This window comes from Leucoraja erinacea, chromosome 39 (assembly GCF_028641065.1).
Source record: "Leucoraja erinacea ecotype New England chromosome 39, Leri_hhj_1, whole genome shotgun sequence".
In the NCBI taxonomy this organism is placed as follows: domain Eukaryota; kingdom Metazoa; phylum Chordata; class Chondrichthyes; order Rajiformes; family Rajidae; genus Leucoraja; species Leucoraja erinaceus.
The window spans coordinates 162,181-179,305 of NC_073415.1; the positions used below are offsets into that span (position 1 = coordinate 162,181).

Genomic DNA, 17,125 nt, shown 5'->3' on the forward strand with positions numbered 1-17,125 from the left:
CTGTCCGCAGAAGACTTCATGAACAGAAATACAGAGGTTACACTGCAAGATGCAAACCACTGGTTAGCCGCAGAAATAGTGGGCCAGGTTATACAGTTTGCCAAGACGTACTTAAAAGCAACCACAGTTCTGGGAAAAGGTCTTGTGGACAGATGAGACAAAGATTAACTTATCAGAGTGATGGCAAGAGCAAAGTATGAAGGAGAGAAGGAACTGCCCAAGATCCAAAGCATACCACCTCATCTGTGTAACACAGTGGTGGGGGTGTTATGGCCTGGGCATGTATGGCTGCTGAAGGTACTGGCTCACTTATCTTCATTGATGATACAACTGCTGATGGTAGTAGCATAATGCATTCTGAAGTGTATAGACACATCCTATCTGCTCACGTTCAAACAAATGCCTCAAAACTCATTGGCCGGCGGTTCATTCTACAGCAAGACAATGATCCCAAACAGACTGCTAAAGCAACAAAGGAGTTTTTCAAAGCAAAAAAATGGTCAATTCTTGAATGGTCAAGTCAATCACCCGATCTGAACCCAATTGAGCATGTCTTTTGTATGCTGGAGAGAAAACTGAAGGGAACTAGCCCCTAAAACAAGAATAGGCTAAAGATGACTGCAATACAGGCCTGACAGAGCATCACCAGAGAAGACATGCAGCAACTGGTGATGTCCATGAATCGCAGACTTCAAGCAGTCATTGCATGCAAAGGATATGCATCAAAATACTAAACACGACTACTTTAATTTACATGGCATTGCTGTGTCCCAAACATTATCGTGCCCTGAAATGGGGGGGGGGGGGGGGGGGCTATGCATAAACACAGCTGTAATTTCTACATGGTGAAACCAAAATGTATAAAAATGGTCTTTATTAAAATCTCACAATGTGCACTTTAACCACATGTGATTTTTTTCGATTACAAATCTTAAATTGTTGAGTACAGAGGCAAATAAATACATGATGGGTCTTTGTCCCAAACATTATGGAAGACACTGTAGGTGCAATTTACAATGATACTTTATTTGCCATATGTACAGAGGTACAGTGTTGTTGTATATAGTTTAGTACCAGTATCACTATCCATCAGCACTAAGATACATCATAGATCAGTATCTCAGATATAGTACAAGTGTACAGCAGTAGTACACTGAGACAGTCTACAGAGTCGTCATTTTCAAGTCCCAGCTGTTGTAAGTGCAGGGATCTTGACCTGACCATGAAGGCCCGTTGTCACGGCGACATTGCAGGGTCGGCCTGGCCAAGTGTAGCCGTGGTGTCCTCCGCCGCTGTAAGCCGCGTGCCGTCCACGTGCTCGGCCTCTTGGAGCGGAGCCCGGTCCAGCCCAGCCCCAGTCTGCTGCATGGCCTCCAGTGGCCACTCCCCCGTCGAGGCCATGCTCTCCCTCCACTCTGGGCGGCAAATTGTTCATAGTATGTGTCGGGTAGTGTTAATGTGCGGGGATCGGTGGTGGGTGCGGACTCGGTGGTCCAGTTTCCGCGCTGTATAGAGTCCTAGATTAATACAGTGTGGAAACAGGCCCTCCGGCCCAACTCGCTCACACCAGCCAACAATGCCCCAGCTACACTAGTCCCACTTACCAGTGCTTGGGCCATAACCCTCCAAACCTGTCCTATCCATGTACTTGTCCAACTGTTTCTTAAAACGTTGGGATAGTCCCAGCCTCAACTGCCTCCTCTGGCAGCTCGTTCCATACACTGTGTGAAAAAGTTACCTCTGAAGAAGGGGTTGCCTATTTCCTTCGCTCCATAGATGCTGCCTCACCCGCTGAGTTTCTCCAGCATTTTTGTCTACCTTCGATTTTCCAGCATCTGCAGTTCCTTCTTAAACCTCTTTTAAAATTCCTATTTACCTCCGTATAAATTCCTATTCCGGATTCCTATTAATTCTTTTCCCCTTCACCTTGAACCTATGTCCTCTGGTCCTCGATTCCCTGAACTAAACTAAACTAATCATTGTTTTTGTTGTTGCAGCGGTTAATAGTGGAGCGTGATGGCCTCCGGGAGACGAATGAAGAGCTGCGATGCGCACAGGCTCAGCAGAAGGTCTTGAGCAAAGCCGGTAAATCAGCGCTCCTCTCTCCGATTGCAGCCAGCATCTCTGTGCTGAAAGGGTGGCGTTCTGGGTGCCGTTCGGAGTTAGTATGTTTAGTTGTGTGATGCTGCACTCGATATTCCTGGATGGTGACCTCTATAACTGAATTAAGTTACAGAATAGAATTAAGGGACAGAAGTTTAGGGGTAATATGAGGGGGAACTTCTTTACTCAGAGAGTGGTAGCGGTGTGGATTGAGCTTCCAGTGGAAGTGGTGGAGGCAGGTTCATTGGTATCATTTAAAAATAAATTGGATAGGCATATGGATGAGAAGGGAATGGAGGGTTATGGTATGAGTGCAGGCAGGTGGGACTAAGGGGGAAAAAAAAAATTTGTTCGGCACGGACTTGTAGGGCCGAGATGGCCTGTTTCCGTGCTGTAATTGTTATATGGATATATGGTTATAACTGCACTGGTTAACAAAGTAAACATCCAAGCAGAACATTGCGGGAAAAAAAACAACAAAGGAACAATGTAGACAAAAGGAACTACGTATGCTTGAATCTTGAGAAAAAACACAAAATGCTGGAGTAACTCAGCGGGTCAGGCAGCATCTCTGGAGAAAAGGAATAGGTGATGTGTCGGGTCGAGAACCTTCTCTTCTCTCTTCGATTTTACCAGCACCTGCAGTTCTTTCTTACACATTTTGTCCACAAAATCTCCTCAAGGTTTGTCTACTTTGAAGAGGTTCTCATCCTCTCTGTCGAGAGCTCAGCAACATCCTCCCTCACTGCTCCCCTTCTGTGTTTAAGAAGGAACTGCAGATGCTGGAAAATCGAAGGTAGACAAAAATGCTGGAGAAACTCAGCGGGTGCAGAAGCATCTATGGAACGAGGGAAATTTCCCTCGCTCCATAGATGCTGCTGCACCTGCTGAGTTTCTCCAGCATTTTTGTCCATCTTGGCTACCCTTCTGTGATTCCTCCTTCCTTCCGAAAGATCAGTCTGAAGAAGGGTCTTGACCTGAAACGTCGCCCATTCCTTCCCTCCATAGTTGCTCCACCATTTTGTGTCTAGCATAATATAGGTACAAGGTCTTGACCTGTGTCCTCTGTGCCGTTGCAGCATCTAATGAAGATTTATCAGTGGGGAATCTTGCAGCGGAGATGGTTCCTGCAGAACTACAGTGAGTTATTATTTAAACGCATGCCTTTCTCTCCAACACCATCGCCCATCCTCGCCCTGCCCCTGGTTCCACGTTCTTCAATACGAACATATTTTACATTAAATATATCTTTTTACAGATACGTCACAAAAAAATGCCATAATGCAATAATAGTTTGTGAAATTCTGATCCGGAGAGGAAATGCACATTTTAAAGATTGTCATTTGATATTTTGACAAAAGTGACGGATCTGGCTGTCAATATTAGGGTTGACAATGCAGAAACATGCCCTTCGGCCACCGAGCACACGCTGCACAGCGATCTCCGCACACTAATGGGCCTGTCCCACTTTCACGACCTAATTCACGACCTTTTTTACTCGTGGACATTTTTTATCAGGCTAGAAAAAAACGCCCCGACCTACTTGATGCCACGAGTACCTACGACTAGCATCACGACCCGCTACGACCTTGTGACAACCATGCTGCGTGTGGGTCAAGGGCAAACTCGGCAGAGGTCATGAGTTAGGTCGTGAAAGCGGGACAGGCCCTTTACGCAATTTTTTTCAGCGACCCGTCTTATTCTGAAATTTTTCAAAATGTTGAAAATCCAGCGGCGAGCAGAAAAAGGAGCGACTCTTTGGGTGTAAGTGATAGGAGCAGAATTAGGTCAAGCAGACCTTCAGGCCTAATCCGCCATTCAATCATGGCTGATCTATCTCTCCCTTCTAATCCCATTCTCCTGCCATCTCCCCATAATCCCTGACACCCCTACTAATAAAGAATCTATCAATTTTGGCCTTAAAAATATCCATTGACAGCCTCCACAGCTTCTGTGGCAAAGAATTCCACAGATTCAACACTCCAACTAAAGAAATTCCTCCTCATCTCCTTTCTAATGGTACGTCCTTTTACTCTGAGGCTGAGCCCTCTGGTCCTAGACTCGCACTCAAGCTGTCCACAGTGTACAGATACAAGAGAAAGGGTTTGTTGCTCCTGTGTTCCCGTCGTTCATCTCTGCAACATCCCGGCTTGCCCATTTATCAAGGAAAAGGTTCTGATAAGAGATCTCAAAATGTTTTCATTGACTGTAAAGCCTTTCAGGATATCCTGATTGTGCAAGAGCTCAAAATGCAGGATTCAATCCTGACGTCTGGTTGGGGATGGGTTGCCATGCTAACGAGTAGGTAGACCTGCTGCCTTACAGCGCCAGACACCCGGGTTGGATCCTGACCTCAGGTAATGTCGGTACAGAGTTTGTACGATCTCCCTGTGACCGCGTTGGTTTTCTTTGGGTTCCCTCAGACTCAAAAGACCTACAGGTTTGTAGGTTAATTGGTTTTGATTTAAAGATTGTAAATTGTCCCTAGTGAAAAAGTCACTTTTATAACAATCAAACAGGTTCGCTTCTTAATAAACAGACAACTCACAAACGTTTGGTAGACCAGTTCAAAACTTTCCTTATTATCTGCCGATGGAAGTGGCAGGAACTCCAGTCAAGTGAGCAACACAGCCACTTTTACCAACATCCTCATTCCACTTCCCCGAACAACAGAATTACACCATATTATATAGCGTTTGTCACCTTAGCACATTCCACAAACATTAGTCATGGTCAGAGGTACAGAGAATAAAGGTTACTACAGGATGCTTCACATCAAAGGCATCTTGTCATATGGTACAAGGACTTTACATATCAAAGGCATCGACCATTTGTCAATACCCCTTAGTGAGATCAATCTAACTTCCTCTCTCGTCACATGGTAGACAAATGTTATAGTCATTCATTATCTTAATACACAGCAACCTGAGGCACGCCTAATTTAACACTAAATATAAGCTGTAAGCTAGCCCAGGAACCAATTTAGTATCTTCTTATATTTTTAACATAATTCAGCCTTATCACTAGTGTATTGGAATGTGCTAGTGGTCAGCACGGTCTCGGTGGGCCGAAGGGCCTGTTTCTGCACTGTATCTCTAAACTAAACCAATAATTGGCAGACGAGCAAGCATTGGTGCATCCCAACATTGCAGCCTGGAACGCACCTGTGGTCTCTGCATCCCTTCAATTCTAAACTAAACGTGTTGCTGTGATTTCTGCAGGGAACGGGTCATCCGGCTGCAACATGAGAACAAGATGCTGCGAGTTCAGCAAGAGGAGACGTACCACGACCGATTCCACGAGTTCCAAAATGTGTTGGACGATGCCAACAGGCACACCCACAAACTGGAGAATGAAAACCGGTGAGAGAGAGAGACAGAGAGAGAGAGAGAGAGAATCCCTGCGATCGACACTGAGTTCTCGACTTAGCAGGTCAGGCAGCATCTCTGGAGAAGGTGAATAGGTGACCAGTGTAGGAAGGAATGCTGGTTTAAACCGAAGATAGATAGACACAAAAAGCTGGAGTAACTCAGCGGGACAGGTGGCATCTCTGGAGAGAAGGAATGGGTGACGTTTCAGGTCAAGACCCTTCTCAATATAAAACATCACTCATTCCTTCTCTCCGGAGATGCTGCCTGTCCCACTGAGTTAAGAGCCTGTCCCACTTTCACAACCTAATTCACGTCCTCTGCCGAGTTTGCCCTTGACTCGTACTCGCAGCATGGGCGTCACGAGGTCGTAGGTAGGTAGGTCGTGATGCTAGTCGTAGGTACTCCTGGCATCAAGTAGGTCGGGGCGTTTTTCTAGCCTGATGAAAAATGTCCACGAGTAAATAAGGTCATGAATTAGGTCGTGAAAGTGGAACAGGCCCTTTACTCCAGCTTTGTGTGTCTAATGTGAATAGGTGACATTTTGGATCGGACCATGGGGGGGGCAGGACAAGAGAGATGGGGGCAGGCAGGACAAAGCCTGGCAAATGATAGGTGGACACAAATTGCTGGTGTAACTCAGCGGGTCAGGCTGCATCTCTTGGGGGGGTGGGGAGGGGGGAAGGAGTAGATGACGTTTCGGGTGGAGGTCCATCAGACTGAGTCGGGGAGAGGGAAACTAGATGTATGAAAAGGTTCAAAGAATAAATGAATGATAGATATGTAAAGGACAAATCCGAGCCAACACCAATGACCAAGGAAAGGTGGAGCCCACAATGGTCCAGTGTTGGCTGTGGAAGAGGTGATAACGAAGGGATAAGTACAGTGGAATTAATATTACGACAACAAAACTAACAGGACGACTATGTAGAAGGAGCGGAGGGGGCAGAGAGAGGTTGCAAGGGTTACTTGAAAGTAGAGAAATCAATACTCATACTGCTGGGGTGTGTGTAAGCTGCCCAAGCGGAATTTGAGGTGCTATTCCTCCAGTTTGCGTTTGGCCTCGCTCTGACAGTGGAGGAGGCCCGGGACAGTAAGGTCAGCGTGGGTCCAGTTTGCGTGGGTCCAGTTTGCGTTTGGCCTCGCTCTGACAGTGGAGGAGTCGGAAAATTCCGTTCTGAAATTTGGGAAGACTGGCATCTCTGAACACAACTCGGAGTCTGAGATTCCCCAACATGCCCGTTCTCCGAATCTGTCAATTCATTCCAAGTAGATGGGAAAATGGGACTTTATAAATGCAGGTCTTCAACACAGAATTTCCATTTATGAGAAAGAATGTGTGATAAAACATCTTGCAATAAAAAGACAATAGACAATAGGTGCAGGAGTAGGCCATTTGGCTCTTCGAGCCAGCACCGCCATTCAATGTGATCATTGCTGATCATCCCCAATCAGTACCCCGTTCCTGCCTTCTCCCCATATCCCCTGACTCCGCTATTTTTAAGAGCCCTATATAGCTCTCTCTTGAAAGCATCCGGAGAACCTGCCTCCACCGTCCTCTGAGGCAGAGAATTCCACAAACTCACCACTCTCTGTGAGAAAAAGTGTTTCCCCGTCTCCGTTCTAAATGGCTTACTCCTTATTCTTAAACTGTGGCCCCTGGTTCTGGACTCCCCCAACATCGGGAACATGTTTCCTTCCTCTAGTGTGCCCTTAACAATCTTATATGTTTCAATGAGATACCCTCTCATCCTTCTAAAAAAGGAACTGCAGATGCTGGTTTATACCAAAGATGGACACAAATTGCTGGAGTAACTCAGCGGGTCAGGCAGCATCTCTGGAGTAATTGGAGCAGCGATGCTTTGGGTTGGGACCCTTCTTCAGTCTCTTAATAAAACATCATATAGCCATGCCCAGAACCAGAGGGTATAGTTTTAAGGTGAGAGGGGGAAAGATTTAATGGGAATCTGAGGAGCACCTTATTTACACAAAGGGTGGTGGATGTATGGACCAAGCTGCCAGAGGAGGTAGTTGAGGCAGGTACTATCACAACGTTTAATAAACAGGCAGTAAGTAAGTACATTTTATTTATATAGCACGTTTAAATCAACTCGCGTTGAAACCAGTGCTTTACATAGAAGAAATAATTAAGTTTCCGTACATCCATAGAAAAAATAAAAAAATAAAAATGACACAACACATTATAGAATTCAACATGAACGTCACCCCCCACAACAGAATCAAATGTTTCCACTGTGGGGAAAGGCATCAGAAAGTTCAGTCCTCTTCCTCTATGATCACCCGAGGTCGGGGTCTATTTGTGGCCTCCTCAGCCAGTCCAATGTTATAGGTAGGAAGGAACTGCAGATGCTGGTTTAAACCCAAGATAGATTCAGAGGGATGTATGGGGCAAACACAGGCAGGTGGGACTAGTGTACATGGGACATGTTGGTCGGCGTGGGCAAGTTGGGCCGAAGGGCCCGTTTCCACGCTGGATGACTCCATGACTCTATAACAAAGAACTAGTGTGAACAGGTGATCGATGCCGGCATGGGCTCGGGGGACTGAAGCCGTATCTCCAAACTAAAACCAACATTGTAAATGTTTGAATGTGAAAGGATGTGTCGTTGACCTTGCTGACGGATGTGTTCCAGGCTGAATCAGCAGCAGATCACGGAATTACGGTCGCAGGTGGAACAGCTCCAGCGAGCTCTCCAGGAACAGGGAAGCAAGGCGGAAGATGTGAGTACTCGCGCTGTGTGGCTGTCCGGTCCTCTCTGCCCAGAGAAACAAGTGGATCAGTGTGCACGTCATTAATACCTGGTCCGTGACTAGTCTTCTCCCCTTCCCTTGTCTGTCTGTCTGCCTTGCTCCCATCGGCAAACTGCTCCCTGAACCATGGTCCCATGTGGAATGGTCATTCAGCCTAATATAATTCCCAAATGGTGGAGAGTGATTATGATATTAAATGCAGCCCAGTTAATGAGATACTTATGGGCCTGTCCCACTTAGGTGATTTTGTAGGCAACTACGGGCGCCACATGTTCACCGGTGTTCGCCGGGAGTAGTCTCCTCAGTCGCGCAAAAAGTCGGAGCATCTTTCTGGTCGCTGCTAAATTTTTTTAATTTTTTAAAAATTTTTATTAGAAGTTAATACAGCACAAAACAGTACAGTGGAACCTAATTTTAGGTGTCAACTATGTCATACCATAATCCATTCTATGTACAACCTCTAGTTTTATGTTTTAAGAAGGAAGTAAGCAAGACAAGACAAAGAAAACAATAGAAAGGGGAAAAAGAGGAAAAATAGATGGTAGAGAATAGAAAAACGTGAAGTGTGTATATAAAAAAAAAAAAGAAAAAGTGGAAAGTAGAAATAGGAGAGAAGGCCCCTTAAAAGAGAAAATTTCAAATCTGTATTCGGAGATGTAGATCTATCCACGGCATGAACTGAAATCAGCAATCCTTACGGTACCGCTGCATCACATGATTCCAAAAAGTCGATGAAAGGAGACCAACTACTTAAGAATTGGTCATATTTATCTATTAGTCGGAGTCTCATTTCTTCAAGGCGTGCTATGTCCATCATATTCCTAATCCACATTTTAACAGTTGGTGTGGTTGTATTTTTTACCAAAAGTTAAGTATCAATTTCTTTCCAATTATCAACCCATAATTTAAAAAAACGTTTTGGTCTTTATTTAAATTGATATCTTCTACTATTATTCCAAATATAATCCATTCCGTTTTAGGTTCTATTGTGGACTTGAAAAGCTTTGTAAATATATCAAATATATCGCTCCAAAATTTATTCAACTTTGTACATCCTACAAATGAACGTGTTATATTAGCGTTTTGAAACAAACATTTATTGCATCTGGGAGAGACGTTTGGGTAAAATTTATTCAACCTCGTTTTTGAATAATATAGTCTATGTAATGATTTGAATTGAATTAAATTATGTCTTCCATTAATAGAACAATTATGTGTGTTCATCAGATACTTTTCCCATCTATCCTTCGAGATCTTTATCATTAGCTCATGTTCCCAATCTTCTCAGTGCTTCTGTTGAGGGTAATTCTCTATTTAATATATCTAAATTTTCAACATGTTGAAAACGTTTCGGCCACGGTAGGTTTGACGCCAATGAGCGTAGCTTGACTTCTCCTGACGTAGGTGCTGTTGTAGGTTGTCGCCAGGATGACGTAGGTTGTGGCCGGTTTTACAGCGACCTGCTACAACTATGACAGTCGCCGGCAGTTGCCTACAAAAATGGCCATTAGGTTTTCACTCCAGTAACTGCAGTTGAGGTTTTATTGTGTAGGAAGGAATTACAGATGCTGGTTTGCACCGAAGATGGGCACAAAATGTACTTTCACCCTGAACTCCAGAAGGACAGTTAGTTGTGGGAAACTCACTTGGAGTGGGAATTGTTTTCCTCATCCCAACGCATCATGCTTCCCGTTTTGCCCTCAATTTGGGAACGCGGGATTCAGCATCAGTGTGGTGAGGGAGATCCCACTGGGCTCTCAGCGAAGGGGCCCCTGGACTCTGACCCAGCGCCCGGGGCTGCGACGTCAATGGGATATAACCCTTACATAGAAACATAGAAAATAGGGGCAGGAGTAGGCCATTCAGTCCTTCGAGCCTGCACCGCCATTCAATATGATCATGGCTGATCATCCAACGCAGTATCCTGTACCTGCTTTCTCTCCATACCTCCTGATCCCTTTAGCCACAAGGGCCACATTAACTCCCTCTTAAATATAGCCAATGAACTGGCCTCAACTACATTCTGTGGCAGAGAATTCCAGAGATTCACCACTCTCTGTGTAAAAAATGTTTTTCTCATCTCAGTCCTAAAAGATTTCCCCTTTATCCTTAAACTGTGACCCCTTGTTCTGGACTTCCCCAACATCGGGAACAATCTTCCTGCATCTAGCCTGTCCAACCCCTTACGAATTTTGTGAGTTTCTATAAGATCCCCCTCAATCTTCTAAATTCTAGCGAGTACAAGCCGAGTCTATCCAGTCTTCATATGAAAGTCCTGACATCCCAGAAATCAGTCTGGTGAACCTTCTCTGTACTCCCTCTATGGCAAGAATGTCCTTCCTCAGATTAGGAGACCAAAACTGTACGCAATACTCCAGGTGTGGTCTCACCAAGGCCCTGTACAACTGCAGTAGAATCTCCCTGCTCCTATACTCAAATCCTTTTTGCTATGAACTTTGTATAGCTTACTTTGTATAGCGGGACAAATAGACAATAGCTATTGTCACCTAGGTGACATGTGTAGGAAGGAACTGCAGATGCTGGTTTAAACCGAAGATAGACACAAAACGCTGGAGTAACCCAGCGGGACAGGCAGCATCTCTGGAGAGAAGGAATGGGTGATGTTTCGGGTCAATAGACAATAGGTGCAGGAGTAGGCCATTCGGCCCTTCAAGTCAGCACCGCCATTCAATGTGATCATGGCTGATCATCCTCAATCAGTACCCCGTTCCTGCCTTCACCCCATATCCCCTGACTCTGCAATCTTTATGAGCTCCATCTAACTGGCAATAACGGACACCATTCCCATCCCTACAGTGAGGGTTTACTGTAATCGCCCTTTTAAATTGCCCCTCGGGGATGAATAAAGTGCTGGATTGATTGATTGATAATAATCCGATAAAATCCAAATTACTTATGCAACCTGGAATAGAGGAAAAACTTGAAAATATAGTTATATGGTTTTTATGCTAATTATTTTTTACTCATCATGGAGCAGTATTTGAAAGCTGCAACTTTAGCATGTTAAATGTAAAATGTAACACGGACTAAAGTGGATTAATTTTGGATTATAAATGTCTAATGTGTTTCTTTCTCTTCCCTTTTGTGTGTTCTCACCTACAATAGGCCATTGTAAGTATATCAGCAGTGAGAAATACATCCAAAATAAACGTACTGTACAGAAAAAGTACAAATCGATTAAAAGGTTGCACTGTCTATTGGCCAAGGCCACTCCTTTAAGCTGCTTTAATTATTACGTTGCTATCAAATCACATTTATTTTTGTTTTAAATCTGCAACGGATGAATTATCACATTGAAGCACTCCCCTTTACGTTTGTGGTTTGCATATCTTTCAACCCTTTGTGTGTAGTTTTCTCCCCAAAAGAATACAGAACTTTGATGCTCTGATTGCTGTAGGTAGCCATCTAACACCTCAAACACATTAACTTGGGACAGCACAGTGGTAGATCTGCTGCCTCACAGCGCCAGAGACCCGAGTTTGATCCTGACCACGGGTGCTGCCTGTACGGAGTTTGTACATTCTCCCCATGACCAGACAGGTTTCCTCCCACACTCCAAAGTAGTCCATGTTTGAGGGTTAATTGGCTTTGGTAAAATTGTAAATTGTCCCTAGTGTGTAGGATAGTGCTAGTGTACGGAGATCGCTGGGCTGAAGGACTTGTTTTTAGCACTGGAACTCTAAAGTCTAAAGCTCTAGCACCAATTTACTGTCATAACAAAGAAGGAAATGTGTTTCTGGAATATTACAAATTGCCCATCCATCTTTTTTTTACTACTCTTAAAGCCCAGTCCCACGGTACGAGTTCATTCCAAGAGCTCTCCCGAGTTTGCCCTGATTCGAACTCGGATATTTACGGTACTGGCCACTCGTCGGTACTCGGGGCTCTCGTGGACATTTTTCATCATGTTTAAAAATCTTCACGAGTGTTCCCGTGCTTACCTGCCGTTAGTGAGTCTTCCCGAGTACCTGCCGTTAGTGCTAAGGGACGTCCCCCGAGCTCCGACGTACCCGCTAATTTCATTCTCCGTGCTTACCACGAGTTTGATTATTTTTACTCTCGGGAGAGCTCTTGGAATGAACTCGCACCGTGGGACAGAGCTTTCAGCATAACTCTTTCCCAGAATCTTAAACCCAGACGATTTTCCACCTGCAGTCTTTCTCGTAGAATGTTGGGTTTTTAAACTCCTAATTTGATGTTACTGAGACTGACTAAATAGTCCTTCCCAATATTTGGCCCCTTTGTCGAGAACTAGGTGAAACCTACAGTGTCCAGTTAAAAAGTGCCATCCTAATAGATTCACCAATTCTAAGAACGGCAGAGATAGGACTTGAGGGCAGCACGGTGGCGCAGCGGTAGAGTTGGTGCCTTACTACACTTGCAGCACCACTGACCCGGGTTTTCAATCCCGACTACGGGTGCTGTCTGTGTGGAGTTTGAACGCTCCTCCCGTGACCTGCATGGGTTTTCTCCAAGATCATCTGTTTCCTCACACATTCCAAAGATCTACAGGTTTGCAGGTTAATTGACTTCGTATAGGTGTAAATTGTCCCTAGTGTGTGTGTGTGTGTGTAGGATAGTGTTAGTGTGGGCTGAAGGGCCTGTTTCTGCACTGTATCTCAAAACTAAACTAAACTTAACATAAAGCAACCTTTATCTCATTTAATAAAATCAGCCAACTAATATTCATGGTTGTAGACCCTGTTTTAATTAATTGGAATTGTGTAGAGAATCATTTTCGAAGTGCTATGCTAGCATTGGAAATCAAAGGGTTGAAAATATTCCATTCCCTTGGTGAAGTGAAATGGAGGCGGTCACCAATCTTTCACTGGGCCTATTGAGATCTTGTTCAAATATACGGTATACCTAATGGATCATATCAGAAGGAACTGCACCGAAGATAGACACAAAATGCTGGAGTAACTCAGTGGGTCAGGCAGCATCTTGCCCCCTTTTCTCCAGAGATGCTGCCTGAGTTAGTCCAGCATTTTGTGTCGATCATACCTAATGGATTGTTGTGGACATAACCGGGCATAATTCTGGTCACGGGCTCCTAATCTAAATAGCAACCCTCCACTGCCAACTTCTGACTCCTACCGCATTTATGTATCCGGCTGGCCTGGATCCCATGCAATCTATTGTCTAAACTAGTCCACCAGAACTATGTCAAAGGCATTCCTAAAGTCCATGTCGATGACATCTACTGCCCTCCCCACCTCAATCCTCTTCGCCACCTCTTCAGACAGCTCAATCTATCTGTGGGAACTCTATTTCCCACGTACAAGCCATGTTCCTATCCATAATCAGTCCTTGCATTTACAAATGCTGTTGGATCCAGTCTATCAACATCCCCTCCATTCACTTTCACACCATGGATTTTAGGCTCAGCAACCTGTAGATCCCTGGCTTGTCCTTGCAACCCTTCTTAAATAACGGTGCATCTTTAGGGCGGCATTAGAGTTGCTGCCCTGCAGCGCCAGAGACCACGGGTGTTACCTGTACAAAGTTTGTACCTTCTCCCTGTGACCATGTGGGTTTGCTCCGGTTTCATCCCACACTCCAGAGACATTCTTGTTTGCCGGTTAATTGGCCTGGGTAAAGATTGTAAATTGTACCTGGTGTGATAGTGCAAGTGTACAGGGACCGCTGGTCGGCGTGGGCTGAAGGGCCTCTTTCCGCACTGTATCTCTAAACTAAACACTTTGGCCAACCACCTGCCTTCTCCCCATTATCCCTTGACTAAGCCCTATCTAACTCTCTCTTGAAAGCATCCAAAGAATTGGCCTCCACTGCCTTCCGGGGCAGAGAATTCCACAAATTCACAACTCTCGGGGTGAACACGTTTTTCCTCATCTCCGTTCTAAATGGCCAACCCCTTATTCTTAAACTGTTGCCCCTGGTTCTGGACTCCCCCAACATCGGGAACATGTTTCCCTGGGGAAACCCTGGGGAAGTGGGAATAGCATGGATGGGGAAATCCTTGTTGGCATGGCGGCCTGTTGCCATGCTTTATGACTCTATGACTGTCTGGGTTTGGGCAATGGAGGATTTGTGGATCGGCTAAGGTTTCTTTATATTCCCTGTTGGGTTATGTCCACGACAAAAACGAGTCCAAACTGTTATCTGACCAATGGCACTTGAGTCCTTCTGGAATCTGAGGTATATCTGTTTAAACGGACATGGGGCTTGATGGCCCAGTGAAGGATTTGAGATGTTGGGGCAATGGTCCCCTCAGATGATCACGTGGGAAGCTTCGCTGTGCTGTGGTCACTTGGGTTATGTTGCTCTTCCCCTGTGATTAATTTTTGCAAGTGTGAATCATTTTAATTAACAGAACAGTACTGCTTTCTATCTGTAGTCATTACTCAAACGCACTTTACTTTCCCCCCACCCCCTTGTTTTTCTTTGCAGTCTAACTTGCTGAAACGGAAACTGGATGAACACTTGTAAGTAGGAAAATAAATCTCTTTCATACGTCTGGCCTTGCACCCATTGATAGATAAAACTTGAAAACAGTTATCTCCGCTAACATGTCGTCACCAGAGTCCTTGAGTTAAAACCATGGCACGCGATCCCAGGGAGCTTGCACCGTCATTTTACAAGCTCCTGATGTCCTCTAGATGTTCCTCTGCTCTCAGACCATGGTTAATGCCCTTCCAGAACACGAAGCTGTGTTGCCTCAGTTAAGCCCCTGTCCCACTGTACGAGGTAATTCACGAGTTCTCCCGGGTTTTCCCCTGATTCGAACTCGGAGAATGTCCGTAGCGGGTCCGTAGGAGTTCGTGGATGTCTCGTAGCGGCTTGTAATGGTCAACTACGAGTAAAAAGTAACCATTTTTTTCATCACGAGTATTTTTTTACTCGTGGGCATTCTTTACAGAAAAAACGTCATGAGTTTACCGGATTTCCCGAGTACCTACCGTTAGCATTACATGTTACCCGTAGCGGGGGGAACTTCACCCCCACCCCCCCCCGACCTGACTTAAATTCCTTATGGAATAACTGAGAACTAATTCACCTTCTCGACAGAGATAAATATCAACGGTATGCATGGTATTTGTGGAGGTTAGACTGTCTAGACTGGTAAATTATTTCCTGCTAATGTCCTTCCAAGTAGTTAACTGTGTGAATTTTATCTTGTGGCTCCTCTGAATGCTGGCTATTTGTGACCAAACCCAAAACCCATCCGCTCATGACCAATAGTCCTCCTCCCCACAAGATCTGAATCAAAGCATGTTGTCACACGGGCATTTTAAATAGTTCAAGGAAAATTGCGCACAAGTCGTGTTAACTTTATCCCGCATTGAGGAACGAGTGGCTTTGGGCAGACCTCGGGTGCTGTCTGTGTGGAGTTTGCATGTCCACGTGGGTTTTCCCCGGCTGCCTCACTCCAAAGACATACGGGTTTGCAGGTTAATTGGCTTCTGTAAAATAGTCCCTCGTGAACGGGATAGTGTTAATGTGCGGTGATCGCTGGTCGGCGCAGTCTCGGTGAGCTGAAGGACCCGTTTCCTCGCTGTATCTCTAAGCTTTAAATTAAAGTAAATGCTGCTAAATTTATTCCAAACTGAACTAAAAAGACAACATCGGAGGGGAGACAGAGAATTCCTCCTCGGTCAATGCATCAGCGGGCTGGAAAAGCACAGAGGATGTTGGGAAGAGGCATCGTTCTCTGCTTGGGTTGATCTTTGTCTTGTGTCGTTTACTCCACATGGTTCGTCATCATAGAATCTTTGTTTAAACCCGCCTGCCCTGAGCATTTAACTCAAAGTCTGTCAAAGTTCTTCAATGATCCCCGCTCATTAACACTATCCTATACCCACTAGGGACAATTTTTACATTTACACCCAGCCAATTAACCTACAAACCTGTACATCCCTGGAGTGTGGGAAGAAACCGAAGATCTCGGAGAAAAACCACGGGGAGAACGTGCAAACTTCGTACAGACAGCATCCCGTAATCGGCATCGAACCCGGGTCACCGATGCTGCATTCGCTATAAGGCAGCAACTCTCCCGCTGCTCAAAGACGTGCGGGTTTGTAGGTTAATCGGCTTCTGTAAATTGTCCCTAATGTGTGGGGAGTCGATGAGAAGGTGGTATGACATAGAACATAGTGTGATTGGGTGATTGATGGTCGGCGTGGTCTTGATGGGCCGAATGGCCTGTTTCCATAAAGGTTCAAATCCTGCTGCTGAGTATCGGGGTAAAATGAACGTTGCCCTTTTTCCCCCCCAAACGTGTCCTCCCCCTTCCCCCCCCCACCCCACACATCGTTCTTTCACATTATTACAGGGAGAAGCTGCATGAGGCTCACACTGAGCTCCAGAAGAAGCGGGAATACATCGACGACCTGGAGCCCACCGTTGACAGCTACAGTAAGTGCTCGCGCGCGGCTTGTCCCCGTGAGACTGCTCGGCGCACCGACCATTCAAGGGCGGCACGCTGGCGCAACGGTAGAGTTGCTGCCTACAGCACCAGAGACACGGGTTCCATCCTGACTACGGGCGCTGTCTGTACCTTCTCCCCGGGACCTGCATGGGAATTTTCCCCAGGATCACCAGTTTCCCCCCACACTCTAAAAACATATGGGTTTGTAGGTTAATTGTAAATTGTCCCTAGTGTATGTAGGATAATGTTAGTGTGGGGGGGTCGGTGTGGACTCGGTTGGTTGAAGGGTCTGTTTCCGCACTGTATCTCTAAACTAAACACACCATTACTTTTGCTGTTTATAGACCATTCTGTGGGTAATGCAGGAGCCATTTTGCACCAACAATGAATGAATTAATTAATTAATAAGTTTGTTGGTCAAGTATGTACACATACAAGGAATTTGCCTTGGTGCTCCGCCCACAAGTAACAA

General features: G+C 45.3%; 1 protein-coding gene across 3 annotated transcripts in view; it reads left to right on the forward strand.

The window, feature by feature from the left end:
- The window catches only part of LOC129714432 (protein Hook homolog 3-like), a 78,708-nt gene that overhangs the window by 44,869 nt on the left and 16,714 nt on the right, over positions 1-17,125 (forward strand). For all 3 annotated transcript variants that reach the window (XM_055664020.1, XM_055664018.1, XM_055664019.1), the window contains exons 13-18: positions 1,998-2,085; positions 3,183-3,243; positions 5,325-5,465; positions 8,126-8,213; positions 14,676-14,710; positions 16,558-16,640. In XM_055664020.1, the coding sequence (XP_055519995.1) occupies positions 1,998-2,085; positions 3,183-3,243; positions 5,325-5,465; positions 8,126-8,213; positions 14,676-14,710; positions 16,558-16,640 (496 nt within the window). The remainder of the gene's footprint in view (positions 1-1,997; positions 2,086-3,182; positions 3,244-5,324; positions 5,466-8,125; positions 8,214-14,675; positions 14,711-16,557; positions 16,641-17,125) is intronic.